The sequence below is a fragment of the Oryx dammah genome, unplaced genomic scaffold (genome assembly GCF_014754425.2).
Source record: "Oryx dammah isolate SB20612 unplaced genomic scaffold, SCBI_Odam_1.1 HiC_scaffold_27, whole genome shotgun sequence".
NCBI classification, from domain to species: domain Eukaryota; kingdom Metazoa; phylum Chordata; class Mammalia; order Artiodactyla; family Bovidae; genus Oryx; species Oryx dammah.
Window position 1 is genome coordinate 3317019 of NW_024070211.1, and position 27931 is coordinate 3344949.

The 27931-nt window shown below is 49.6% G+C and overlaps 2 protein-coding genes across 3 annotated transcripts in view; one reads left to right on the top strand and one right to left on the bottom strand.

Moving 5' to 3' along the window:
* Positions 1 to 12560, top strand: part of OTUD3 (OTU deubiquitinase 3) — a 33067-nt gene extending 20507 nt beyond the window's left edge. Inside the window, exons 5-8 of one of the 2 annotated variants that reach the window (XM_040229445.1) lie at positions 3674 to 3805; positions 4486 to 4582; positions 6578 to 6762; positions 7643 to 12560. In XM_040229445.1, coding sequence (XP_040085379.1) covers positions 3674 to 3805; positions 4486 to 4582; positions 6578 to 6762; positions 7643 to 7816 — 588 coding nt within the window. In that variant the 3' untranslated portion in view covers positions 7817 to 12560. Of the gene's footprint in view, positions 1 to 3673; positions 3806 to 4485; positions 4583 to 6577; positions 6763 to 7629 lie in introns of both variants that reach the window. The other variant, XM_040229444.1, reaches the window with a different exon arrangement.
* Positions 12561 to 19987: 7427 nt separating this feature from the next.
* On the bottom strand, positions 19988 to 23618 carry PLA2G2E (phospholipase A2 group IIE). Its single transcript, XM_040229446.1, has 4 exons — positions 23525 to 23618; positions 22526 to 22664; positions 22245 to 22351; positions 19988 to 20458 (listed from the first exon to the last, which is right to left on the bottom strand). Exons 1-4 carry the CDS (start codon positions 23562 to 23564, stop codon positions 20316 to 20318), a joined length of 429 nt encoding a protein of 142 aa, XP_040085380.1. The 5' UTR covers positions 23565 to 23618; the 3' UTR covers positions 19988 to 20315.
* Between the last annotated feature and the right edge of the window lie 4313 nt (positions 23619 to 27931).

Sequence of the window (27931 nt, forward strand, 5' to 3'; positions counted from 1 at the left end):
CTGTGTCACTTAGGGAAAAAATCTTAACATAATTTTAATTTTTATTTTTCTTATTAATGAGCTTACACATCTTTTCTTGTGTTTAAAACCAGTTTGTACTTTGTTGTGTGTGAACTGTATGTATGTTTTTATTTTTTTTCTGTTCAGTCTTAATGATTTTTGGGAAATCCTTTATGTACTAGGGAAATTAGCCTCTATTTGTGGTATGAGTTGCAAAATTTTTTCAGTCTGTTATCTGTCTTTTTATTCTTTCTCATATTGTCTTTGCTATGAAGGAATTTTAGATTTTTATGTGGTTAAATTTATCTCATTTTCAAGACATCAGGTAAATGTCTTCTGGGTTTTGGGTCGTAATTAGGAAGCTCTTTGCCATTCTGAGTTTAAAAGAATTCTCGCGTAGTTTATTTTAGTACTTCTGTATGTTCATTTTTTAAAAGAAACTTAGGTCATGTCTCTATTTGGTGCTTACATTGATATACAGATGTGAGTGTATGGATTTAACTATATTTTTCCTTGTTGTTACTTGAACCCAAACTGTTTATTTTCATAATTCTACACCTTTCTCTCCATTGAGCTAGCTTGCTGCTTTGTCATATACTGAAGTCCCCTGTGTAGTTGGGTCTGTTTCTAGACATTGATTCTAGTCCACTGTTTTTTCTGTGCAGATGTTCATGTGTTCATTGTTTTAATTAAGAAAGTGTATTTTAAAAAATCTAGTAGAGTTTTTCACCCATCATTACTTTCTTTTTTTATGGTTGCCAGTATATTTTTGCTTTTTTGTTTTATATATAAATGTTAGAATAAGTTTGTGTAGCTAAAAAGTCCCGGTAATATTTCCTTTTATTGTAATCTCATTAAATTAATAAACAAGCAAAAATTGACATCTCTATGATGTTGAATCTTGCTAGCTGGGAACCTGTTAATCTTTTCATTTGTCTAATTGACTGTTTTCAGTTATCTGCAGGAGCGTTTTTTCATATAGTTCTGTCCCATTTTTTGCTGACTTTATTCTTAGATGTTTTGTGTTTTCTGTTCCTTTTGTAAGGAAAGGGTCTTTTTTTCCCTTTACATTTGTATGTATCAAATTTGATAACAAAATGTTAGTTATGTATATACTCAGCTATCCTACAGAGTTTTCTTTCTTTTTGATTGAGGTAAAGTTCACGTAACGTAAAATTCACCATTTTCAAGTGTACGATTCAGTGGCACTGAATACACCCACAAAGCTGAGTAAACACTTCCTCCATCCAGTTCCAAATAATTTTCAACACCCCGGAAGAAAGCCTGGTGCCCCTTAAGCAGTTACTGCCCATTCCTTTTCAGCCCCAGCCCCCACCAGTCTACTTTCTGTCTCTGTGGATTTACTTTTTCTGGACTTTTTTAATAAAGGGAGTCACACACTGTGTGGCTTTTCATGTCTGGCTTTCCTTAGCGTGATGTTTTTAGGTTCATCCACGTCGTAGCACATACCATTTCTTAGTTCCTTTGCAGGGTCGAGCAGTACTCCGTTTTACTGATAACACCGCATTTTGTTTATCCTTTCATCTGTTGATGGGCCTTTGAGTTGTTTCTATTCTTTGGCTGTTGGGAATAGTGCTGCTGTGATTATTTGGGTGTAGTATTTGTTTGAGTACCTGTTCTCAACGTTTTGGGTGTACAGTTGACCTGTGAACAAGGGGTCAGGGGTACCAGTGATGCACAGCTGAAACTCTGTGTGTAACTTACAGTCCACTTGCAGATCTGAGCTTCTGTATCTACAGTTCTGCGTCCTTAGGTTTGGCCAGTCGTGAATCATGTAGTGCTAAGGCATTACTCCTGGGAGCGTCTGTCAGTGGGCCTGCGCAGTCCCGGTCTGTCAGCTGGGTATGGGAGGTGCTGGGTCCTGTGGTGACTCTGTCTTTAGCTTTTTGAGAAACTATGGCACTGTTTTCCACAGTGTATAGCTGTTTGGTTTCATGTTCCCCCCAGTGGTGTGTGGAGGACTTCACTTTCTCTGCATCCTGACCAGCAGTTGTTATTTTTCCTTCTTTCTTTTTAAAATCACAGCCAACCTACAAGATGTGAAGTGGCAGCTTGGAGTTCTGATTGTCATTCCATAAATGATGTTTAGCACCCTTCCATGTCCTCATTTGCCATTTGTTTTTCTTTGAAGAGATGTCTATGCAAGTCCTTTGCACGTGTTTTAATTGGACTTTTTGTGATTTGGTTGTTGAGTTCTAAAAAGCTCTTTGTATATTCTGGACACTAGATTCTTATATGACTTTCTAGAATTATTCTTGTTTGAAGTAGTTTTTTTTTGTTTTCTCTCTCTTTTAAAGGTGTGGAATTATCTGCAAATAGTGATAACTTTTCTTCCTTTCCAGTTTTGTACTTCTAATTTTTCTTTATTGGGGGGCTAATTGCATTGCTGTTCTCCAAGACATTGTTAAATAATCATGGTGGTAGTGAAAATCCTTGTTGTGTTCCTTACTTGAGTGGGAATGAAGCTCTGTTCTGTAGGTAATTTAACTACGCCCACACTCAGAAACCTGTAGTTGTTTCCAGTTATTCACCACCCTTCATGGCAGTGGAATGAGCACTTTTACATAAATCCTTTCTATCCGTGACATTATTTCCTTTGGATAAATTTCAAAGAATCTTGATACACATAGCCAGACTGCTAGGGTAAAGTTTTAGAATAGGCTTTGCTTTTTGTGACACTTTCTATGGAACATACTGCATGTTGCTGGCTTCCACTTTCCCTTTTTTAGACAGAAAGCAAAAGTGTCCTTGCTTATGTTCCACTCGCTGCATTAATAATAGCAAGCAGAGGGAGAAAGTGATTGGAAGCCATGGACAGATGACTTTAGCTTTTCTGAAATGGGCTTACGTCATAAAGTCCTGTAGATACCAAGTGAGCGGCTCTTGGTGGCTTTAGAACTGGGCCTACAGGCTCCCGTGAGTGTGGTGGTAGCACGGGAAGTTGGAGTCGTGCTCATCTGTGGTGATCGGGTCTGGACGGGAGCTCTAGCACGCCACAGCTTGCTGGTGAGCAGACAGGGCCTTGGGAATCAGGTGAGAGTCAGGCGTGTGTCTCTTCAAGGAGAGCTGTCCTGCTGGAAGAGCTCTTTGGGTGCTCCTGTAGAAGATTGATTCTGTTACTAGGCTCACAGCTCTGGAATCCAGCTGAGACAAGTGTGTGCTGCCCGAGTCAGCACTCATTGCCAAAATGTTGGTCTCTAATGCCATACTGAACAGTTTATCCCATATCTTGAGCCTTCTTTTAAAAAAACAGATTTATTTGCGCAGGTCTTCACTGTGGCACGTGGGATGTTTGATCTTCACTGCGCCTTGCAGGATCTTCAGTTGTGGCTGTGAACTCTTGAGCTGTGGCATGTGGGACCTGGTTCCCTGACCAGGGGTCAGAGCTGGGCCTGCTGCATTTAGAGTGTGGGGTCTTAGCCACAGGACCAGTAAGGAAGTCCCTGGGCCCTTCTTCTTCATACTTCAAGTTGTGGCCTGGAATCTCTGTGTGAATGAATTTAGCTTAGTGCTTGCTGTTCCTTTAAGACTGTTTCTGAATGTTTTTTCATATATTTGAATGTTTTGAGATGATGGAGTGTTTTCCGGTATTCAAGATTCTGAAGATAGTGTGCTAGAGTTCCATGATTATCACTCTTTCTGCGTCCTTCAGTTTCAGATGCTTCATCAAGATGAATCAAATAAAAGAGAGAAGAGCAAGGCAAAGGGCGTCGACTTTGAAGATGCCCTGCGAGATGAAGTAGAAGATGCTGTCCAGAAAGTTTGCAACGCAACTGGGTGTTCTGTTAGTATTTGTCGTGTGGTGACTGCGATTTAGCAGCGGTCCCTGACCTTTTTGGCACCAGGAAGTGGTTTTGTGGAAGACAGTTTTTCCACAGATCTAGGGGACCTGGGGGATGGTGGTTTTGGGATGATTCAAGTTCATTACATTAATTGTGCACTTTATTTCTAATCTAACACCACCGCCGATCTGATAGGAGGGACTGGTCTGTGGCCTGGAGGTTGGGGATCCCAGGTTTATAGACAGGCATTGTTGAAAACCCGTCTGTGCAGGTTTAACTTTCTGAGAAACTGCCACACTATTATGGCTTCACTCTAGCATGCCAACACCCGCTGAGCCAAAGCAGGCCTGTGATATTTGTAGTTTGATTTAGTTATGTAGTGTAACTTACTGAGAGCTGTTTTTTCATTTCTCTCCTATTTTCTCCACTTTACCCAGTATTGTTCAAAATCCTAAGAAAGTGTGTTGATTTATTATTTTCTGACTAGTGCAGTTTTGTATGAATTCTTTTTATTAAACAATTATTTCAGGTGTTCACCTTACTGAGAATATTAAGACATTTTCTGGATGGAAAGTCTTGAAACCTTGCCTCAGTTACATCGTTTTGTGTATCAAATTGTTGATGTAGAGATGGACAGGAAAGTATACCCAGATTCTGATGTGTTCCTTTGTTTCTTTCATAGGATTTTAATTTGATAGTTCAGAACCTGGAAGCTGAAAATTATAATATTGAATCTGTGATCATTGCCATGCTGCAGATGAACCAGGGGAGAAGAAATAGTAAGTCTGTGATTGATATTCTTAAGCTTTCAAGATGATTATGTTGGTGATTTTTCAAATATTTAATGTTAATATTTTTGTTAATAATTGGAGAATAATTGCCTTATAATGTTGTGTTGGTTTCTGCTGCACAACAGCATGACTAAACTGTGAGTATGCATATATCCTTCCCTTGTGGGCCTCCCTTCCGCAGCCCCACCCCTCTAGGTCATAGGTCGTCACAGGCCACCAGGCCGAGCTCGCTGTGCTGTGCAGCGGCTCGCCGCAGCCATCTCTTCACACAGCTAGTGTGTGCATGCCAGTGTCGCCCTCTCAGATTGCCCCACCCCCCTTCTACAAGTCGACTCTCTGCGTCTGTGTCTCGATTCCTGCCCTGTAACTAGGTCATCAGTGCCATTTTTCTAGATTCCATGCATGTGCATTAATAGATGGTATCGAACTTTCATCTTTAATCAATGGGCAGGGAGTTAACTGTATTGTCATTTACTCATTTAGCAGTTGCTTACTCAGCACCTTGTGTTTGCACGTGGGTTTTACTGGGTGCTAGCTCTGCATCAGGGAGTGTGTAGTCTGGGGGTGGAGGGGCATGGTGGAGGCCGGTGAGTAGACTGGTGTAATCATATGTGATGAAGTTGGGGTACAGGGTGCTCGGGGATGCATGGGAAGGCCACCTAGCCAGTTTTGCAGGAGTGGACAGTGTCAGGGAAGACCTATCCTTTTAGAAAGAAGATTACGTTATAATACCAAAATGATAACTGAAATGGAGAGAAAAATTACTTTTCTAATGGAAATATTTACATTACTAGCATCAGTCAACTGGTGATAATTCAGAATTTTTCTTTGCTTAGTTCAGTTCAGTCACTTAGTCGTGTCCAACTCTTTGTGACCCCATGAATCGCAGCACGCCAGGCCTCCCTGTCCATCACCAACTCCCGGAGTTCATTCAAATTCACGTTGTCCATCGAGTCAGTAATGCCATCCAGCCATCTTATCCTCTGTTGTCCCCTTCTCCTCCTGCCCCCAATCCCTCCCAACATGAGAGTCTTTTCCAATGAGTCAGCTCTTCGCATGAGGTGGCCAAAGTACTGGAGTTTCAGCTTTAGCATCATTCCTTCCAAAGAACACCTAAGGCTGATCTCGTTTAGAATGGACTGGTTGGATCTCCTTGCAGTCCAAGGGACTCTCAAGAGTCTTCTCCAACACCACAGTTCAAAAGCATCAACTCGTCAGCGCTCAGCTTTCTTCAGAGTCCAACGCTCGCATCCATACATGACCTTAAACTGAGTTTAATTCTGTGATTCAGAGGAAGGAAAAAAAAATGTTAATATCTGTTTTTGCAAGTTATTTATTTTGAATGATTTCAGTACTCATTGCCAGACATTTTATGCCAGATACTGTTCCTGGCATTATATTAATAGTTTTCTGATTGGGTATTTTATCATCTTCCTTATATGTATGTTGTACCTTCTTAGAAAGCTAATCCATGTGATTTTAAAGCTGCGCTATATAGAGTCTGTGCTATCCTGTATGGAATATACTTGACAGGTGGCTAAGTGAAACTGAGGAACTAAATTTAAAATTTTATTTAACTTTATTTTTAATTTAAACAGCCACATGTGGCTAGTAGCCACTGTATTGGAGAGCACAGTTTTAGAGCTTATTTCCTTTCTGTTTTACGGGTACAAATGAAAGATTTTCCCCTAAAAATTAATGTTAAAAAGTGGCTTAAACTGATGAATCAAAGCACTCAGCTGGTAGGAAGCTGATGAGAGGACTGGTCAACGGGTTATTTTAAAATTTATCTTCCAAATTTTACCAGTAATTTTTTCCTTATGTTCCCCACTGTATTGACTTGATATTGGAATTTTGCCTCAAGGAAACTTGCTCTCTGAATGACAGTGATATAGGGAGCCAGGTACTTTGAGTCTTTTAACACTTGTCACAGTGTGTAACTATCTTAGGTTTTCAGTTTAACAAACCGTCTTTCTTTGAAAGATGCAGAGGAGAACCTTGAGTCCAGTGGTGGAGTGCTGACACAGTGTGGTCCTTTATGGGAAGAGGGTGGCAGTGGCGCCAGAATCTTTGGAAATCAGGGTGTAAATGAAGCCAGGACTGAGAACAGCAAGGCGCGGGCCAGCCCTGCTGAGGAAAACAAAGCAAATAAAAACCAGCTCCCAAAGGTAGGCATGATGCGGTTGCCAGGGTAAATGGGGAGTGAGTGAGTGAGTGAGTGAGAGAAGTCGGGGCTCTGTAATTTGGCAGCAGCGGCGGGAACTTGGAGCTCATGTTCGTATGTGATTTTATTTTGATTTTATAAAGTGGTTATTGTAGGAAATATGGGGAGTGCTTGGGGGTATATGATGAAGTGGAATGAAGACCCCGCTTGTCCCGTTTGGACTTCGCAGTGACGGTTGGAAGGAAGTATACTCAGTTCCTGCTCTGTACACACAGATTGGCTCCTCCTCCTGCCTGATGTCAGAGCATGTGGGTGGCCTTCTTGGCTGATCGTGTGATTGCGTCCCATTTGTTGTAAATGCCGTCACCTTCAGTGAACACCTTGTGTATAAATCTTTGTATTTTGCATTATTTGCTTGGCTAGAGTCCCAGAAGAAGAATTAACAGGTTAAAGGGCATGGCTATGTGAATCTTTTTAAGATCTTCTGGTAAGTTGTAAGATGCTTCCAAGAAAGGTTGTGCTTCTCCCTTCCCAGCCCAACACTCACAAGCAATATATGACACCATGACTTTTACTGAACTGGGGACTTCTTGTTAAGATTTTTACCAGGAAGTTCTGAGCTCAGAATGTAACGTAATGTAAAAAGTCACAGGCAGAGGGTGAGATGCAGTACGCTTGTAAGGATTCTGTTAGGATTCCCTGGGGCATTACGCACGGAAAGGCATCCTGTGGCATTTTTGAGCATTATCTCCAGCTGGCCTAGGGTTAATGTTTCTTTAGGTTATTTTGAATTACTTTATGAGGAGAGCGGAATTGACTTTATTTGCTAGCCTAGCACGGGGATATACATTTGTACTGACTCACATGGCAGTCTCCTTTCTCAGGTCACAAACAAACAGAGGCGAGAACAGCAGCGACTAGAGAAGAAGAAACGGCAGGAGGAGAGGCACCGCCACAAAGCCCTGGAGAGCAGGAGCCAAAGGGACAGCAACAGGAGCGAAGCGGACGCGAGCGCCCAGGTCACCTTGGTGAAGACCTTTGCGGCTCTCAGCATCTGAGTCTGGCCTCCTGGGAGCTGCGAGCAGCAAATGGGAAGCGGAGGGCTGTGTGCCAGGCTTCCCAGTGAGGCCGTCCTTTACAGAACAGAACCCAACCCACAGAGTCACTCACTGAGTTAGTTTCCTTTGGCTGCCTCTTTTTTGTTCAGAGTTTTGTCCAGTGATGTGTTTTATTTAATGAAAGTGCAGTGAAGCCGTTCATGTTCTGTGTTTAAAATACCGAGTTTGAGGGGTGGATAGTTAGGTAAAAAACAAACAAAAACCTTTTAAGTGTGATTTTATTTGCCCTGAAAATTTAGAGTTTGGTGACCCTGGGATCTTTCCTTAACACTTGGGGTGAGTTTTGCTGTAATTGTGGATGAGGTAGTTTAGATTAATTGCTAGACATTCAGAGGACAAGTTTCCTTTGTTTCTGTTTCATTTTCAAACAGACATTAATATGCAGGATAGTTTATAAATGATCTCCAACTCAGGTACATGTTTAGAATTAACTTTCTTCTACTCCAGGTTAATCAGAGAATAATTCAGGAATTGTTTTTCCAAAGTAATGTGATAGGGAGGTTGTGGCCTGTAGTCAGGGTGGCAGTTAAACAACCACATTTCTCTCCCTGATCATGATGTTCGGATGGGATTGCAGGTACTCCTGGTTCATTTGTACTCAAGCCATATGACAAATAGGCCTGACTGTTAATTAGGCCTGGGCCTTGCTGGAAAATTGGTAGTGTTGCTCAGTGTTTGACACTTGTTTCTTGATGGCAAGAAGGTGTTGCATGACTGCTTATGATTCAGGTCTGGGATTCAGAAAGCATGCAGTCCAGAATCCATAGTTGTGAAGGGAAAGATCACGAGAGTGAGGTTTTGCACAGGAGGAGTCTGAAGAGTTCTTTTGTTTTGTATGGAGAGAGTGGAAGACTTGCTACGGTTTTTCATGTTCACATTTTAAGTGAGTGTCTTTTCTTTCTTGCTATTCTAGATTTAGAGAGATTCCTTCAGAGGAAAAGTATCTTGAGCTGTTGCTTGTTAGTATTGTGAAAATGAAATCCCATAAAATGCTGCACTTTCTTCTTTCTAGTTAAGCCCTGTTTGGGATTTTGCTCTTAGAAAAACTCTCCAGCACGCTCTAGAAGTCGTCAGGGATGTGGGTTAGACCAGCTGGGCCGAGAAAGCCCTGGGACTGAGGCCCTCCTGTGGCTGCACAGTGCTGAGATGGTCAGGCTTGGGCAGTGGGAGGCATCGTTCCTCAGACTGAGTTAGATGAATGTGAACTTTAACCCTTGAAGTGGCCAATCTTGGACCGTTTTTGCCTTTTGAGGACCTAATGTTGGAAGAAATAATATGTGCTGAACTGAAAGGTGGACTACTGGTTTTCTCCTCCATCTCAGATTTCAAAGTTATCCGAGTTCCAAGGCAAAAAGAAAACGATGAGAAGGTTTAGACACAGCATTGTGTGGGCTGCCCTTGGAGTCAGTGGGTTGTCCTTATCAGCAGGTGGTTTGCTTTCTTCGGTTTTGATTATGTATTTTAATTCTCTGTTTGTTGGCTTTGGTTAACTTTTCGTGCTTGGAGCCTCAGTAGCCTCTTGGAGGTTCCCCCAGGACCTGCTGGTATAGTACATCAACGTAGCAGGTTTAGAAACAGCATAGCTTTTTTTATTTGCATGCCGCAGAGTCCTGAGTTAGAGCTTCTGGCGCTCAGGACGAGGAGGTGAGCCGTCTCTGTTGCCTCGCTGTCTCCAAGGGAGCGCGGGCCAATGCTTCAGGCTCTGTTCTGGCTTCCTGCTGTGGCCGAGCATCTGAGTGAGCACTGTTTCTTGAATGTTTGTACTGTGAGGATTCAGGAGACCAAATCCTCTCACACGATTAAGCAGTTAGGAGTCTGAAATAGCTGAGGGAGACCCATGGTCAAGAGTGGTAGGATTGCTTTAGTTCACATGGTTAAAGAATGTGGCCTTGGGCTCTGTTGGGTTTTAGAAGTTGCTAAAGAGTTACTATAGAATATTGGGTGCATTTATTTATGAATTACATAATTCTGAGAATGGGCTTCACCTTTTCTTGGGTAAAGTAACTGGTTTTAAAAACTAATCTAGTGGCTTCAGTAATTTTCTTTTATTACTATTTCACAGTTTTCAGTTATAATTGGTCTGTGTTCAGTATGTTAATTATTAGGGATGGGGTACATGTATCCAGCTTTAGTGATATCTTCTAGCTAAGGGTTTAAATTTAAACTTCACTACCTCCGTCCCACCTAAGTATGAGGTAGATGGAATCCATGTGGTAGTTGGTTCTGTGAGAGGCTCTGGAGAACCACGTTATTGGCAGCCAAGTGGGGGCCTGGCGTGTTGATTGGTCCTGGGCTGCCTGGTTGGTGGTGGTTACCTGGTGCAGTTACTCAGGGCACTGCGTAGTAAGAAGTGAAGCGTTCTTAGCCTCTGTGGCTGTTAGATATTTGTTCTGTGGGATTATCTCGGTAGCTTTGGTCAGGAGAAAGGGGATGGGGTGGTGGTCCATAGCTGCTTACTTGTCTTAGAAGCTGTACATAAAAGTTGTATGGATTTTTTTTAAAGGTCAAAATAAGAAATAAAATTTTAGTGGCAACAGCTTTATACTCGAGAGGTAGATGTATTAGAACAGCATAGAACCACAGCTTCTAAATTAACACAGTTGCCACCAGGAGGTGTTAGAAGTTGTGTGTGTATATTTGATTTTTCAATAATAGCATATGCTTTTAGGAGTGAAGTCTGGCTGAAGAATTGTGGCAGAAAAGAGTCTCAAGGGTCGAGCTTGTCTGTGGTTCCCCCTATAAGCTCTGAACACACTTCTACACCCCGTGTGATTCTGAGGGCTGGGGAAGTGGGAGCTCTGCTGTGGGGCAGCTGGGGCTGGGCTTCCGGGGGGTGGTTTCTGATGCGCTGCCTCGCCCCGGACCTCTGCTGGCGGGAGATGCAGACTGGGGGGGGCCGCGCCTGTGTTCCGTAGGTGGGGATCAGGCAGACTTGGCGTGAGGCCGTGCTTGCCTCGCAGGAGTCCCTGTCATCAGTGTGCAATTTCTCTCTTTCTGAGAAACTCTCAGAGTGCCTGGGTTTTACCGGGTCCACATGGAACGCTGTCAGTTTACCTCTGTGAGCCGTTCAGCCCAGAACGTGCAGTCGGTTGACGGAAACTCGGCTTCCTCGTCAGGGCTGACTCGCTCAGCCTGGCCAGAAGGGCCGGTGTGGGCAGTGTGACGGTGGAGCTTCTTGGTTTCGGTGCCGTGGCTATGGGCTCTGACTCCGCTTGGGGTAGACGCACAGCTCTTCACCTTTTTACCTCAAGACTCTCTCTGTGGCAACCCTAATTTAGACTCAGAGTCTGATGCAGTTTGTTTATTTTTGTTTGTTTTGATGTTTTCATTGTTCACTGTTCTGTTCATCTCAGCTTTCAGAACAAGTGTTGCTCGAGCTCTGAGGCCTTCCGACGGTTGTTCTGAGGTGATTTGATAATGGCACTTCCTACAAGGTGTGTCTTTCTGACTCTAAAGCAAATTGTATGTTTCGTTAAGTTGACGATCTCGATTTTAAATGATAGCCAATCTTCTGCCGTCACCTACGAGAGAGGGGATGGACGGTTGGTTTGCAGCAGAGACGCTGACACCAGTCACCAAGTGCGTGCCCAGTACTGGACTCAGAAGGTGCCCCAGAGCCCGGCCCTGGGCAGGACTGGGGCCTTGTCCACTGCCTGTCCCCGTGTGTCCAGGGTAACATGCCCTGTGAAAACCTCAGGCTCTTACCATGTCCTCGGAGGGATTACCTTCTAGTCCTGCTCTCGTAGTGCAGACTACTTTGTAACTCGATTAAAGTGTTTAGCATCCTTGCAAAGTTACTGAAGAAGGAGCTGATACCAGTGAAGAATAATTTCTGTGAAAGCATGAATGGTGACCTTGCTGTAAGCAGGGCATCCCCCAGTCTAGAACCGCTGGTGCTCACTGTGCCGCAGCGCTGGGCGGTCACGACTGCTGGGTGAAAGCTTGGCGGCGCCCCCCCCCCCCAGCTCGGCATCCACTGGGGCACCGTTGCCAGTCGTCTGTGATGGGGGTTTTAGTGTGGCCCCAGACCTCGGCCTGCATGCCGATCCCTCGGCCGCAGCTGAGGAGTGCGGCTGTGGGCTCCTCCCATGGTTCATCTTCTGGGGGGAACGACCCTTGGCCTCCCCGGAGCGACCCTTCCAGCATCCACCAGCAGCGAGCTCCGTGAGGAGGAGGGAGGAGCTGGGAGCCTAACGGCAGACCTCTGTGTTCCCCGTGCCAGTGGGGAAGCGCTGGTGGGCGTTAGTCCCTTGACGAGGGAGGGCAGGTGGGTCTGGGGAGAATACCGGAGCCCCTGTGGCTCAGCCACCTTCTCTTTTTTTCCTAATTGCACTATGCTTGCTCTCGCTGCAGTCCGGAGATACCCAAGACCTCCGTGGGGTCATGACCCAGAGACTTAGCAAGTCTCGCCTTATCCATGGAGCTTGACAGGGAGAAATGTGACCATTGTCTGACGTCCGTAGTTCATTTTCTTCCTTCTTCCCTCACGTTGTGTTACTCTGAACTGTTCTGTTTTTTATTTACCAAAGTACTGTACTTGGCTATTTGCAGTGTTTCCAAAACCAAATGTTTTCTTTTTGTGTGTCTTTAACCTTCAATACTTGGTGCAATAGAAGCTGCAAAGATGTGCCACTTTATCTATGAAATGGACTTTTGTATACCAATAAATTCTAGTTTAAAGACAGAGTTTCGAGTCGTCTTTATCACTGTCTGACCGCCGTTTGATGGCACGAGATGGAGAGCCTGCCGGTCCTTCTCAGAGACTTTGCAGGAAACTGGGCCTGTTCTGCCCGGGGATAGTCGTTTGGGGTCTCACTGAGCCCCAGCAGCTGATTGCAGCTTCTGTCCAGGTGAGTGTGGCCGCGCACACGGGGGGCCTCCTCCACTTTCTGCCTGGTGTCTAAGAACATCTCTCATAGTTAGCAGTTGTCTAAATACAGAGCAGCTGTCTTTTGGCGGCCCCGAGGGTTTCTCCAGAGCTCTGGGGCTGGGTTTGGCCCCATTCCAGGAGGGATCGCCTTCCCGCAGACACACGTGGGCAGCAGTGACTGCACAGGTTACCTGGAAGAGGCGCTCAGGACGATGAGGGGCAGACAGCCACAGAGCGCCAGAGGGACAGGCCCGGGGCGAGACCTTCGGGGCCGGTCCCGAGGCCAAGCCTGCGGCCGTCCGGCCAGCCGCACCGCAGCCTCGTGGTTTTGGCCTCTGGGTTCCCGCCTGATCTTGTCCTGTGTGCTCATCTAGCAGCCTGTGGATGGGCTCCACGGTACCTTGACCCCGAAAGGGCTCTGCTGCCACCCTGGGTGGGTGAAGACTGCAGCAGCTGTCGAGGCCGTCCCTTCCCTCTCGGTCACTGTCCTCCCTGTGTGACGTTTGCCTTGTCCCATGACCCGGGGACCTTGGGGTGCACAGATGCCATCCAGTTCCTGAGCCCGCGAGGCCCGGACGCCAGACCCTGCTCACCCGACTGAGAATCTCTCTGAAAGATCTGCTAGGACTGCAGTGCTGCCCCATGTAGCGTTCTGCCCCGCCAACCCCGGGCGGAGAACGGCTGTGGCCTCCTTGGTGTCGGCCTCAGTGGTTCGCCGGGGGCCAGGGGCCGGGGGCTGCCTGCAGGGCTGCGTGGTGGTCCTGGGGCTTCCTGCCTGGGTCTTGGTGGCCTGTGAGGTCGGGTGAGTCTGCAAGGGCGGAAGTGTCCTCAGGCCTCAGAGGGGACAATTAAAGGGATACAGTTTGTGGTTTGTATTTTCCTCCAGGCTATTGCTTACTCCGCGTGAGTGACTGTACGGTGCCAGAGGCTGAGATGCCAGAGGCTGAGATGCCGTAAGGGGAAAGTGGCTGTTCCCCTGTCCCCTCTTGGCAACTGGTCATGGTTGTCTAGAGGAAAGCAGGGTTGAAAAACCCAGCATTAAAGTTACCTGTTTCCCAGATGGGCAGAAGGTGTGTGTCAACCTTGAGATACAGCCAAAATTTGTCATAAATGCTCTGTTCCAATATGGGTTTAGCTAGACTGCTGGACAGAGTGGGCACTCAGACCACAGTGATGCAGTGATTTAGAACTTTGTACATTAAATAGGATCTAGACCAATCCTGCTGATTCATGGATTCTGGTTTGGCAGCAGAAAAACTTTTCTGTCTTGGAGAAACTTGTCTGAAATTCCCTATGTAGAGGGACTTAGATATATCAAAATATTCAGTTTTTGTTCAATTTATTCACCAGTCCAAACATCCAGGAATTTATCGTTTACTGAACCTGTGCTGTGTTGGAATCTATTTCTGGGCATTGAATCGGACATGGACCTTGTCCTCAAAAACCTTTCAGCCCAGCAGTGAAAGTGGACACAACTATGACCCAAGAGAAGACAGGCCATAACAGGAGGTACTGATAGGAAAAGGCTGTGAGTTCAGAAGGGATTGGAGGAAGTGTCGTTTAGATGAGGGATGAAAAGGGAAATAGGAAGGTGTAAATGGGGAGTGAGGTTTTTGGGATCGAAGGGCCAGCATCATCAAACCCCTCGAGTGGGAGAGTGGGATGTGCCATGAGTTTGGGACAGTGTTTACTAAGGAGGGACAATTCATTTGGAGGCAGAGTGGGGACTCCTTTCTTCAAACACTTGTCACATGTCTTTTGCTACCAGAAAACTATTGCTGCGCTTGCTGAATGAATTCCAAACAGGCATTCCCAATCCCTCCTGACCACGTGCAATCGGTGTTCCAAGTCCGCCTCCGTGTGCGTTTTTGACCTTGGCACACATCATAGGTAGCGGCCCTCCAGGAAAAGGCTGCACACCACCTCTCGAGCCAGTTTTGCCTCGCTGCCTCTGTAGGACATACGTTCAGGGCGCAAAAGGTTAATGATTTCCAAAAACATGTCCACTGAAGATAAATGAGCACTCAGAGTAGTGAGCCAAGGGGCCGTTCAAATAAATTAGTACAGTGTTTATCATCTGTATGACGCCACTTCTGTAAAATCACCATGATCGTGTATCTCTGGATTCAGTTGAACAGATACTTACTTAGCATCCGTCATGTGATGGATTCAATCAGTTCAATCCAGTTGCTCAGTCGTGTCCGACTCTTTGCGACCCCATGAATCGCAGCACGCCAGGCCTCCCTGTCCATCACCAACTCCCGGAGTTCACTCAGACTCACGTCCATCGAGTCAGTGATGCCATCCAGCCATCTCAAACTCTGTCGTCCCCTTCTCCTGCCCCCAATCCCTCCCAGCATCAGAGTCTTCTAATGAGTCAACTCTTCGCATGAGGTGGCCAAAGTACTGGAGTTTCAGCTTCAGCATTATTCCCTCTAAAGAAATCCCAGGGTTGATCTCCTTCAGAATGGACTGGTTGGATCTCCTTGCAGTCCAAGGGACTCTCAAGAGTCTTCTCCAACACCAAGTTCAAAAGCATCAATTCTTTGGTGCTCAGCTTTCTTCACAGTCCAACTCTCACATCCATACATGAACACTGGAAAAACCACAGCCTTGACTAGACGGACCTTAGTCGGCAAAGTTATGTCCCTGCTTTTGAATATGCTATCTAGGTTGGTAATAACTTTTCTTCCAAGGAGTAAGCGTCTTTTAATTTCATGGCTGCAGTCACCATCTGCGGTGATTTTGGAGCCCCCCAAAATAAAGTCTGACACTGTTTCCACTGTTTCCCCGTCTATTTGCCATGAAGTGATGGGACTGGATGCCATGATCTTCGTTTTCTGAATGTTGAGCTTTAAGCCAACTTTTTCACTCTCCTCTTTCACGTTCATCAAGAGGCTTTTTAGCTCCTCTTCACTTTCTGCCACAAGGGTGGTGTCATCTGCATATCTGAGGTTATTGATATTTCTCCCGGCAATCTTGATTCCAGCTTGTGTTTCTTCCAGTCCAGCATTTCTCATGATGTACTCTGCGTATAAGTTAAATAAGCAGGGTGACAATATACAGCCTTGACGTACTCCTTTTCCTATTTGGAACCAGCCTGTTGTTCCATGTCCAGTTCTAACTGTTGCTTCCTGACCTGCATACAGATTTCTCAAGAGGCAGGTTAGGTGGTCTGGTATTCCCATTTCTTTCAGAATTTTCCACAGTTTGTTGTGATCCACACAGTCAAAGGCTTTGGCATAGTCAATAAAGCAGAAATAGATGTTTTTTCTGGAACTCTCTTGCTTTTTCCATGATCCATCGGATGTTGGCAATTTGATCTCTGGTTCCTCTGCCTTTTCTAAAACCAGCTTGAACATCAGGAAGTTCACGGTTCACGTATTGCTGAAGCCTGGCTTGGAGAATTTTGAGCATTACTTTTCTAGCACGTGAGATGAGTGCAATTGTGCGGTAGTTTAAGCATTCTTTGGCATTGCTTTTCTTTGGGATTGGAATGAAAACTGACCTTTTCCAGTCCTGTGGCCACTGCTGAGTTTTCCAAATTTGCTGGCATATTGAGTGCAGCACTTTCACAGCATCATCTTTCAGGATTTGAAAGAGCTCAACTGGAATTCCACCACCTCCACTAGCTTTGTTCGTAGTGATGCTTTCTAAGGCCCACTTGACTTCACTTTCCAAGATGTCTGGCTCTAGATGAGTGATCACACCATCATGATTATCTGGGATGGATTCAATAGGGGAGAAAAAAATGCAAAGTGACCTAGCACAGATGGAGCTCTCTGAGGCTCCAGGCACTTTGGATAAGTTGTCTCATTTAAACCGTAAGACCACCCGGTGAGGTTGATGGTCCCGTCCCCGTCTTACACAGGAGGGAATAAATGATGGGTCCAAGATCACAGATTTGAATTCAGGGCAGTCTGCCCGCACCATGGAGGAACCCAAAGTGAGAGCCCAAATAACTGGGGTGAGTATCCCTAGGAAAGGTAAGAACACATTGCTTGGTCCTTCAGAGGAGGGCGAGACCTCCTCCAAGTGGAAAAAGATGGAAGAGGCAGCATTTGAGATGTGCCTCCAAGCACGCGGATGTGAACGTGGCGATAAGGAGTCTGAAGAGGGAGGCTTCTAGGTTGAAGGAAGCTGCAGAGGGAGGTGGGCCTGTTCTGGCAGTGGTGAGGAGCATAGAGAAATACATGTGGCTGGATAAAGCTCATGAAACCAAGCTTGAATGCCAGGGGTTGGTGGATAATGGGGAGCCATGGATGGTTCAGGGCGGAAGAGTGATGTGATAGAAATCAAACTGGGAAATGAAGCTGGGGTTGGTGGACTGGATGGGAAATGAGGGGCTGAGGTGAGAGCCCGATTTTGGCTCCATTGCAACACTCGCTAGTGAAGAGTGACTGGTGGTGTCTGTCTGGAGGTTGGCCACGTCAGACTTGTCTGCCTCCTGCATTCAGCGCGGGGCCAGGAGCATAGTGTGTATGAAAGTGTATTGAGGGAAAGAATGAGATTTAATACAGTATTCAGTTCTCCAGAGACTACAAGGAACCCTAAGGGAGCAGACAAATGTCCATGAAGTCATAATTGGACTCTTAACTCGGAGATTCCAATGTGATTTGATTTCTAACCACTTATTCAGCAAGTTATTTGATTGAACACTTGGTTCATAGCTTATGCTAGGGGCTCCCTTATGGCAGAAAGTGAAGAGGAACTAAAAAGCCTCTTGATAAAACTGAAAGAGGAGAGTGAAAAAGTTGGCTTAAAGCTCAACATTCAGAAAACAAAGATCATGGCATCCGGTCCCATCACTTCATGGCAAATAGATGGGGAAACAGTGGAAACAGTGTCAGACTTTATTTTTCTGGGCTCCAAAATCCCTGCAGATGGTGATTGCAGCCATGAAATTAAAAGACGCTTACTCCTTGGAAGAAAAGTTATTACCAACCTAGATAGCATATTCAAAAGCAGAGACATTACTTTGCCAACAAAGGTCTGTCTAGTCAAGGCTATGGTTTTTCCAGTAGTCATGTATGGATGTGAGAGTTGGACTGTGAAGAAGGCTGAGTGCTGAAGAATTGATGCTTTTGAACTGTGGTGTTGGAGAAGACTCTTGAGAGTCCCTTGGACTGCAAGGAGACCCAACCAGTCCCTTCTGAAGGAGATCAGCCCTGGGATTTCTTTGGAAGGAATGATGCTGAAGTTGACACTCCAGTACTTTGGCCACCTCATGCGAAGAGTTGACTCATTAGAAAAGACTCTGATGCTGGGAGGGATTGGGGGCAGGAGGAGAAGGGGACGACAGAGGATGAGATGGCTGGATGGCATCACCGATGCGACGGACGTGAGTCTGAGTGAACTCCGGGAGTTGGTGATGGACAGGGAGGCCTGGCGTGCTGCAATTCATGGGGTCACAAAGAGTTGGACACGACCGAGCGACTGAACTGAACTGAACTGGACTGAACTGAACTGAACTGATGAACCACCTGAGGGTCTTGTTAGCCAGCAGGTCTGTGATCAGGTCCACGATACTGCGTTTCTAATAAGCTTCCTGAGCGGTGAGGTCTTGAATGACACACTGCTGCTAACTGGCAAAGCAGAGGGCTCTACCTGGAACCTCCAACAACATCAAGTTCAGGGTTCTGCTTTCCTCTCTTCAGTCCTTTGTACCAAGTCTACAGCTGGAAATCAAGTGTATGGGCTATAGAGGCACACAAACAGGATTTAGATGGAATCATTGACTCGTTCACCAAATATTTATTGATTCCTGGGAAAACGGGCTGCACCGAGGCTTGTTCTCAAGTTCTAATTTTCACCCTGTCAGATGGTTAAACAACTATGACGTCACCAGGGCCTCCTCCCAGCGATACATCACACCCAGAACACCGCCGTGTCTTCGTCTCTGCCGAGTCAGATCCTGCTTCCTGGGCTTCTCGTGTGTGCAGTGGCACCGTCATTCTGAGATGTCTTTAAGGACTTATTACTTCTCAGCTTGTTTATTATTGAAAGTATGAGAGGACTGATTTCACTAGCCCTGAAACACACTTTGCCCTCCCTGACAAAGGGAAATCCAGGTTTAAACCAAATTTGTTTCCTCCCGGCAGCCTGAACAAAATGGACACCAGAGGGCGCCTCAGGACCACGCTTCCTAACAAACGCGGTCCTCTCTTCCCCACCCGCGTTGCACTTTAAGACCTCATCTCCTGGTGATTTTTCACATAGGATTTGAGTCCGTCACAGCAGCAAAGCAACAGACATCTGCTCCTCTCTTGTTTGGCCAGCTCAGAACTTCTTCACCTTTAAAAATTTATGATGGTCATCCTTTCGATGGCATCAGGCTCTTTCCTGCCCTCAAAGCCCTGGATGTTGTACACACGCCAAGGAATGGAGAGAAGGAGTGAACATTTATTCCCTGTCCACCGTGAGCTTTGCTTGCGCAGTGCATTTTTACATGCTTTATCTCATTGAATAGGCTTATCCCAACCCTGGAAGATTCTATCAGCATATTACAAACAGTGGAGTATCATGTCTATATTTAGCAGTAGAATCTGCTGAAGTTTATTTCTTCCCAGGTAGGCTGCATTCCAATTTGATGGGAATCCTTTGGTGCATTAAATTGGCTCCAAAGTCAGCCTCAGGATGCCAGATGTAGGATGTAGGAATCTTTCCTCTTCCCCTCCCCGTATCAGGAGCCAGGCCTGGCATGGGTATCCTCACAGCTGACCTTCCCTGGGCACTCTGGGTTGTTCATGCTGACAATCAGAGAGGCAGAGGGGCAGTGACTGATACCGACTCATGAAGAAGAAGGTCCACTGGCTTGGGAGTGAGGACACCCCTCCAGGTAGAACCTTCCCTCTCTGACCTCTGGGGTGCCCCTCTGCCAAGGGAGGGCTTTAAATAAGCTAATTTGAGAGCCTCTTTTCACCCTAAGCCAGAATTCTAATGGGAGGGATTTGAAGCCTGATGACATGGTGGGGACAATATTTTTAGGCTGGTATTTTGCGTGCTTTTCACATTATGCCATATGGCCAGAAATATTTCTGCTAGAGACTGCCATAATTATCTTGGATAAGACAGTAACACGTTAGAAAAAAAGAGAATCACAGAAACTCACTGTAATGGAAAACTCAAAGGACAGAGTGTTGGAACTGCCTGCAGGGGCCACCCGAGCCAGACCCATGCTGTGTCCCCGTGCTTAGCACATTGCTGGGCTCTCAGGAAACACTGGCGCCAATGAAGCCAGAGACTGGTGAAACCCTAGGACAGAATCTGAGGGCCGGTGTTAGAATCCTGGGCAAACATTATCCACATGTTCAGAAGAGGGGACTGAGATCCCAGGGGATGGGTTGTAGAATCTTCTGGGTGTTCCAGGGCCCCCCCCTGCCCCTGGTGTGGCTCTTTTTGAGGGCGTTGTGGCCAGGGAGGCCAGGGATGGTCCAGGGCTGAGTCTGGGGCCTCTCAGGGAAGGATGGGCTTATGGGAAAGGAATTTTCCGGTGGGGAGAGCCTTTGGTGCTAACCCTCCCGAGGCCTGGGGGCCCTGGCAGGCCTCAGTGGGAGGCAGACCGCACCCTTAGCAGGGGGGGGTGGGCCCGGTGCATAGCTTGTTGGGGTAATGGGCGTATTTGTGGTCGTAGGTGCCCAGGTTGCGGCGAAAGCAGAGCGCGGCCTTCTTGTCACACTCGCAGGTCTGTCGCTGGCAGCTGGTTCTGCCGGCTGGATGGGACGTGGGCAGTCAGGGCCCAGGAACCTTGGGCCCGCTACTCCCAGCCACGTGCAGGGGAGTGCACTGGGTCCACGTTCTTGCCCGGAAGCCCACGCTCCCCGGGGGGATGCTCCAGGGTTGGGTGAGGGAACGGGCAGGGTGCTGAGGCCCTGCTGGGGCCAGGGACGCTGGAAGCCTGGAGATTTATCTTTGCTGTTCCTTCCTTTCCCAAACCCACTCCACTGCCCTAAGCCCCTTCCGCACGGGGAGACCACCTGTCCCAGCCCCGGGACGGCTGTGCTTCTGGGCGACCCTTCTCCCACGTAATGGACTGCGTATGGTACCGGCAGCCGTGAACCAGAGAGGAAAACTATTGAACGGCAGCAGCTCGATCCCGGGTGACCTGGGCGTGCCCAGAGGGCCTGGAGCTGGGGCCTGCGCCTGCCTCCCTCAGTGGGGATAGAGCCCGCTTTTCCAGCATGTATCTCAGGGCTCCCCCTCCACGCGCGCCCACACCCAGCCTGGGGAGTGGGGCGGACATCAGCTCTGTGGGCTCCAGGGGCCCCAAAGCCGCCTCTTGCCTCCACCACCTCTGTCTGCCCTCAGGGGCTCTGGCTCCTTTTGTCCCCACGAAGACGTCCCCCAGGTCAGACATGTCCGGCTTCCTCAGGGTCTCTAGCGAAGGTCAGCCTCATTTCCCATCCAGGTTCTCCTCTCACCTGCTCTTTCAGCAGAACTCAGATTTGGCAGGGGCTTTACAGCTATGTCAGCTCCCAGGAGCTGGGCTAAGCTGGCAAGTGCGAGGTTAGGTCTCCCTTTTACAGATGAAGAAATAGGAGCTTTTGAGGGGCTCTATCCCTTGCCCAGAGTCACACGGCGGGGAGGGGACTCCCTGCACCTGTGTCCCACTCACCTGACCCCTCCCGTCACTCACCCTCTCAGGGCTGTCCCTAGTAGGTGGCTCCATGCAAACCTACCAAAGCCGCTTTGCTGAGTGGATGGCTGTGGGAACAGGAAACTGGGAGCCCCGCCTGCCTCCCGCAGCTCTGCTTCTGGTCCTGCCCCGCCCCCAGGACAGACCCCAGAGATCTGAGTCCTCTTTGGCCCTCCCAGGCCCCTGTGCTGTGTGCCCCCAGCTCCGGGCCTGCCCTCTGCCTTCCAGGCTACTCCTGGCTTTGCAGCAGGAAGAAGGAGGTTTGGTTCTCCGATGTGAGTACCCTCCATGGGGCTGAGCTGCGTGGAGCCCTTTACACTCTGATTTGGGTCCAGCTGTTTCCCCAGGCCAGGGAGCAGAGGAGAAGGCTAACTGGTCCAAGTGGGCATGGGGCCTGGCAAGGAGGTGCCCTGGTGCAGTGGATCAGCCTTTGGGAGCGGGGTCTGGGGTCCCGCGTCCGAGCTCCAGCCTCTGGGTCTGGGGCTCTGCCCTCAAGGCCCTGTCCTGGGGACCTGTCCCTAGTGGCCGCCCAGGCCCTGGGGAGGGCTGCCTGGGCACAGCTTCTCTGGGGGGGCTCAGTGCTCTCCCTTTGCTCCTCCCCTCAGAGGCTGAAGCTGGCAGGGGGTGCCTCTGAATGGGGAGGTTGTTCCTGGGGTCCCAGGGCAGGAGCTGATGGGTCCCGGGGCTCTCCAGACCGGGTACCATGGGAGCAGGGACACGCCTCTCCCTAACGCAGTGATGATGGAAGACCCGCCTCTCCCGCCCAGGTGACCAGGCTCAAGGGTCTCCATCAGGAGAGGGGTTCCTGGCTGAGTCCCCTCCCTCTCCAGGGGTCTGGGGCACCCCCAGGTCCGCTCACTCACCGCAGAAGATGCTGTGCCTGGTGGCGGAGAAGAGGTACCTTTCCATTTTGGGTTTGCAGCCGAGCTTCTCCAGGCGCCCATAGCGGCAGTCGTGGGCGTGGCAGCACCTGTGAAGATCGAGGTCGGCCTGAAGGGGCCAGCTGGGCTGGACTGGGGGTCGCCTGGGGGGCTCAGGGCCCACAGGGGCTCGCCAGTGTGGTGGTCACGCCCCAGCTCCCCCCAGGATGCTCCCCCGGCGCCTCCATCCTCCAGGCAGGACCCCAGCTGGGCCGCCTGCTCACCAGTCTGTCTTGTCCACCGGCCAGTGGGAGCCGCCGACGCCGCAGTAGCAGCCGTAGTCGTTGTACTGCAGCGCGGGCTTCCCCGTCATCCTCTCGATCATCACCCCGAACTGGACCAGGTTCCCGCCAGCCAGGGCCACTGCGGGGACGGAGCGGGGAGGCCTCAGCTCCCTCAGGGCCCCACCCTCTGCGGCCAGCTGCCGCCCCCACATCCCATCTCTCGATCGTCTCGGGAGCCTCCACCTCCCCGAGCACCTCACTCCCGATGGTAACGGTGCTAACGAGTAATACGACAGACAACAGAGGAGATGGGTGGACGGCATCACACACTCAACGGACATGAGTGTGAGTGAGCTCCGGGAGTTGGTGATGGACAGGGAGGCCTGGCGTGCTGCGGTCCACGGGGTTGCAAATACTGAGCGACTGAGCGCCAGCACCAGTCAGTGGTGACGTCCCTGTGACGCCACTGCGCCTGGGTCTCTTGGTCCTCACTCGCATCATGTCCCCACCTGACCTCCCACCCCACTCTCCTTCCAAACCACCCCCCTCACTCATCCTCTAGGCTCCCATCCCGGTTTCCTGATCCTCTCCCCTGGCGTCAGCCCCCACCCCCGACCCCAGGAGCACTCTGTCCCCATCGAGTCCCATCAGATGTTGCTGGATAAACTTCCTGACCACCCGGACTTCCCCAAGTTCCTCCGGGTCCCGCTGCTGCAGCAGTGGGGGCCTGCCCGCCCTGCAGGTTAAAGGCAGAAACAGACACTCAGGTGGGCGGTGGAGCGCGGGCGGCAGCAGCTGTTGGGGGGCCCCTGCCGGTTCCTCCTCTGTCCCCCCAGGCCGTCCAGGCTGCAGCCGTGCCCCCTGTCCACTGGCCAGTTCTTCCTGGGCCAGCGCTGGCCTCAGAGTGACTGATGACACCCTCCCTGGGGGCTGGCTCAGGAGCCCCCGGAGTGTTCCCAGCTGGGAAAGAGCAGGAGCACAGGCATGAAGGTCACTTACCCAGGAGGCATAGGAAGGTCAGAAGAGGGGGCCACTTCATCCTGGGGCAGGGAGGGGAGTAGGGGGCAGAGAAGCTGGGCTGCAGGAGACGGAAGCCAGCAGGGGCACCTCTGATCTCCAGACACCTCCCCGATTAGTTAAATACCCGGGTCCTGTCCACTCCCCATCATTAACCCCCGAGCACCCAGTGATGCAATGATGCCAGCTCTGACACTCTGGCCAAGTCCCCAGGGGAGGGGCCAGGCTGGGGCCCACGGCTTTGCTTCCAGAGCCAGGCGGTGGGGCCAGCCTCTGGACCTTCTCCTCCCCACCCTTCCCATCACTGCCCTCTGCCCCAGAATCCCTGCGCTCGCCCCTGGTGTGGAGCTGGGAGCCTGGGCCATGCCAGGGGCTTTTCCTTCGTGGGGTCTTTTTCTCACCCTCATTTTATGGACACTGCTCCTGAGACTCAGAAAGTCTGAACTCAGACATTCTGGGAGCAGCAAGGGCGAGCCTGTCCTGTGTCCACGCCACTGGCTACTGCAGCTTGGCTCTGACTCCCCGCCCTGCCCCTCAACCAGCCCCTGTTGGACCCAGACAGGGACTGTAGCTTGGCTAAATGACAAGCCTCTGGGCACCTGGGGGCCGTGTGTCCAAGAACCTAGAGTCCAAAGGCTGGGAGCTGAGCCAGCTGGGCTCGGGGATTTATCTTTATTGTTCTTTCTTAGGCCTGCTCCTGCTTGCTTGACGGGTAGTGAAAATCCTCCCAGTTGTGAACTCTGTCTCCCCAAAACCCTTGAGCGGTGGTGTAGCGTGGCTCCTGTAGAAACAGGCTCTGTCTGAGTCAGCTGGAAAACCCACATTCCAGCAGGGACTGGAAGCTTCCATCCTTTTGATGTCATCTTGGGGCCCGCATGGCGGAGACAGCAGCTTCCTACTGTGGCTTGGCTCTGAGAGAGACTGCTGTCCCTGGAGTCAGGTCAGCACATGGAGGCTGGGCTTCAGAGCGTGGCTGGAGGTCAGCAGGACAGAGGAGGGGACCCGGCTCTGCTGTGATCAGAAATGTCGGGGTCCCACCAGCCTCAGCCTCACCATGGGCTCATTTGCTGGCTGGAGTCCACTCAGGCAGAACTGGGCGCAAGATGCCGGGACCTGGCCTGCGATCCCCCTGCCTTCCGTGTTCCTGGTCTGCTGGGATAACCAGATCGGCCACTTCCATCAACGTCTGGGGCCTGGAAGTTGCTTGGTCTGTGCCCCTGGAGTCCCGCTTCTGCTGTTCGTTACGTTTCCTTGTGAGGAATCTCGGTTTTTCCTGTTCCTATTATGGGGATAGAAGCCATCTCCTTCATGGGAAAGAAGGAAGGCTCACAGCCAGCTCAGCAGTCCCCGCACCACTGTTTACTCTGCAGCAGGACCATGCCAAGCTCTTCTCCAGCAGGATCTCCAGGAACCTTCAAACGGCCTCATAACTCCGTTGCGGTGATCATCCCCATTTTACAGAGGAGCAAACTGAGACCCAAGCCTAAGTAGCTGGTGAGCCAGAACGGGGGCCGCAGACAGTTCAAAGGGCTTACAGGAGGCAATACCAACAGCAGGCAGGCTGCCGGGCACCAGTTAAAGTGTTAGTTGCTCAGTCGTGTCCAACTCCTTCGTGACCCCATGGACTGTAGCCCACCAGGCTCCTCTGTCCATGGAATTCTCCAGGCAAAAATAATAGAATGTGTTGCCCTTTCCTTCTCCAGGGGATCTTCCCCATCCAGGGATTGAACCCAGCTTTCCTGCATTGCAGGCAGATTCTTTACCAACTGAACCACCAGGGAAAGGGGCCCTCAAAATCTTCTCCCTTCTTTAAAGTCAGAGCGACTGTAATCCAGGTTGGGTTATATTTAGCTTCATAGCACTGTGGTCACAGCGTTTGCTTTCCAGTTTTTGTTAGTGAGGAGAGGGTCCACGGAAGGGAGAGCAGCCAGGGTCCACAGTAAAGATCGTCCTGCAGCCTCAAGCTGCGCCACCGGTACAGGACCTCCTCTTCAGGAGCTGACTGGGGGTCTGGCTTCAGCATCCTTTCCAGGGGAGGAGGCTGGGCCTCAGCCCGCACATGAGGAGGACTCCCAACTCGAATTCCCTGGCCCAACTCGATATTCCCTATCCTGTCAGGGATAGAGTCCCTGGGGAGGTGTCACCTTGGGGTGGGGTGGGGAGGGCTGGTGGCTGGGATCTCAGGCAGGGATTTGGGATTAAAGGTTTTTTGACCCTGGACAGTAAAGCTGGGTAAACACTGACATACATTCTGCTGCAGCCCTGCCTCTGGCCCCTCCCATTTCCTGCTCAGGACTTCTCCTGGAACCCTTTCCATGCTGGGCTGTGCTCACCCCCTGGGAGACTTGGGGGGAATGAAGCCAGAGAGGTGAATCCCCTTGGCCAGGGTCACCCAGCTGTGCTGAGTCACCGTCTGGGGGGGTGGGGTGGGTGGGGAGAGGGCCTCCCCTTCTCACTTTTGCCTTTTGATTTTAACGAGGGCACTCCTGGCAGCCCCGGGCTCCTGGCCTGGGTCATTATATCCCAAACAATGACTCACAGGGGAGCTACCTCCTAAATAACTGAAAATTAGCTTTGATTCCTGGGGAGGTTTGCCCCACAGCCCTTCCTCCAGCAGCATAAAGGGTGTTTCTCAGGAAGGGCCGGGTTTCTGAGACAGTCCCTTTATTGAGCCATTTTGAGTCCTGGCCTGACCAGGACTGGGGCCCCTGTGAGCTCTGCCAGAGTGCACTTGCAGCAGAAACCTAAGGACTGTGGGGCCAGAGTCAGGCAGGGAAATCTAGGCAGGCTTCCAGGAGACGGTGTCCCCAGCTGAGGTGTGAAGTGGGGACGTTTGGGAGGAGACGTTTAGGCATTCAGGAAATGTGGTTGGTTTTATGGTTTTCTCACTAGTAGCACAATGTAGTTGAAAGCTCTGGATCTCTGCATCACCAAGACAGGGACTTGAGTGTTCACCTAAGCTCCACCCCTTACAGGCTGCATGAACTTGGCCAGTTCCATCACCACCCGAGCTCAGTTTCATCATCCGTGTTGTTGTTCAGTCGCCAAATCGTGTCCAGCTCTTTACGACCCCATGGACCGCAGCACGCCAGGCTTCTCTGCTTTTCACTGTCTTCCGGCGTTCGCTCAGATTCATGTCCATTGAGTCGGTGATACTATCTAACCATCCCATCCTCTGCTGAATCATCACTAATGGGGGATAATGAGGCCTCCTTTTCAGAGTTTGGGGCCAGATGAAAAGGAAATGAAATGTGGAAAGCTCTTTGCAGGGTGCCATGCCCACGGGAGGAATCCCTAAACACTGGGTCCCTCCTTAACCTGGTCACAGAGGAGGCAGCTACTGGCCTAGGAGCTCAAAGCCCTCATCCCTGCTGGAGGCCAGCATGCAGCTGGGCCAGGTCTCCCCGCATTTCGGTGGGGTTATTGCCCCCACTTGCAGATCCTAACTTCCATCATGGAGGAACAGGAAACAGTCCCATCTCTCACCAATGGCTTCTTTTGGTGTAAAGCTGTCCCTGTAGTGAGAAGTCACCATCCTCCTCCTTCTCGACATTGTCATCCTCATCGTGATAAAAAAAAGGCAAAACAACCACCATTTATTAAGTTTCTACAGTGTTGCAAGCACTCTGCGGAGAGCTCGTCATCTGCTCAATCTCTCCACTTCCATGCTTACCCCGGAGCCCGAAGGATCCTACAGCCTCTCCCAGCAAAGTGCAATCCCCTTCATCCGAAAGAACTCATTGCTCTTCAGTCAATAAACGAGATTGAGGATCTTCTAGGTGCTGGGGCTCCACGGGAGAGCAAAGCCAGACCTGGTCTCTGCCCCCAGGGAGACTGACATTAGTCATCGTGTACTGAATGGAAGCTTTCAAATAGGAATAAGTAGCCCAACCAAATGTTCCTTGGGTTTATGAGAGCATTTAGTGGGGATGTCTGATCTGGGCAGGGCTTCCCTGTGGAAGAAATGATTTAGCAGGGAGCTCAAGATGTTAATAAGGAAGTGAGGAGAGTTTAAATGGAAGGATAGTCTGGGCAAAGGCCCTGTGGTCTGAAGGACATGGCCCCTGGGAGGGGCTGAAAGGAGCCTGGGGAGTTGGGCTGGTGGTGCGTGGGTCTTGAAGGGCATGATTCACCGGGAAGCTGATTCCGGGACCTTGACCTCCCGCTCACCTCACAGCTTGAGTCTGATGGACAAGCGGCCTAGAGCTTGCATGATGCAGGAGAAGGCCTGAGGTCCCCCCTGAGAATAAGGCCCCTCTCTGCAAGACCTCAGCCTGGACAATCCCGTGGGTGAAGCCTGGTAGGCTTCAATCCATGGGGTCGCAAAAAGGTGGACACTACTGAGCGACTTCACTTTCTTTCTTTCTGAAAGACATGGTGATATTTTCA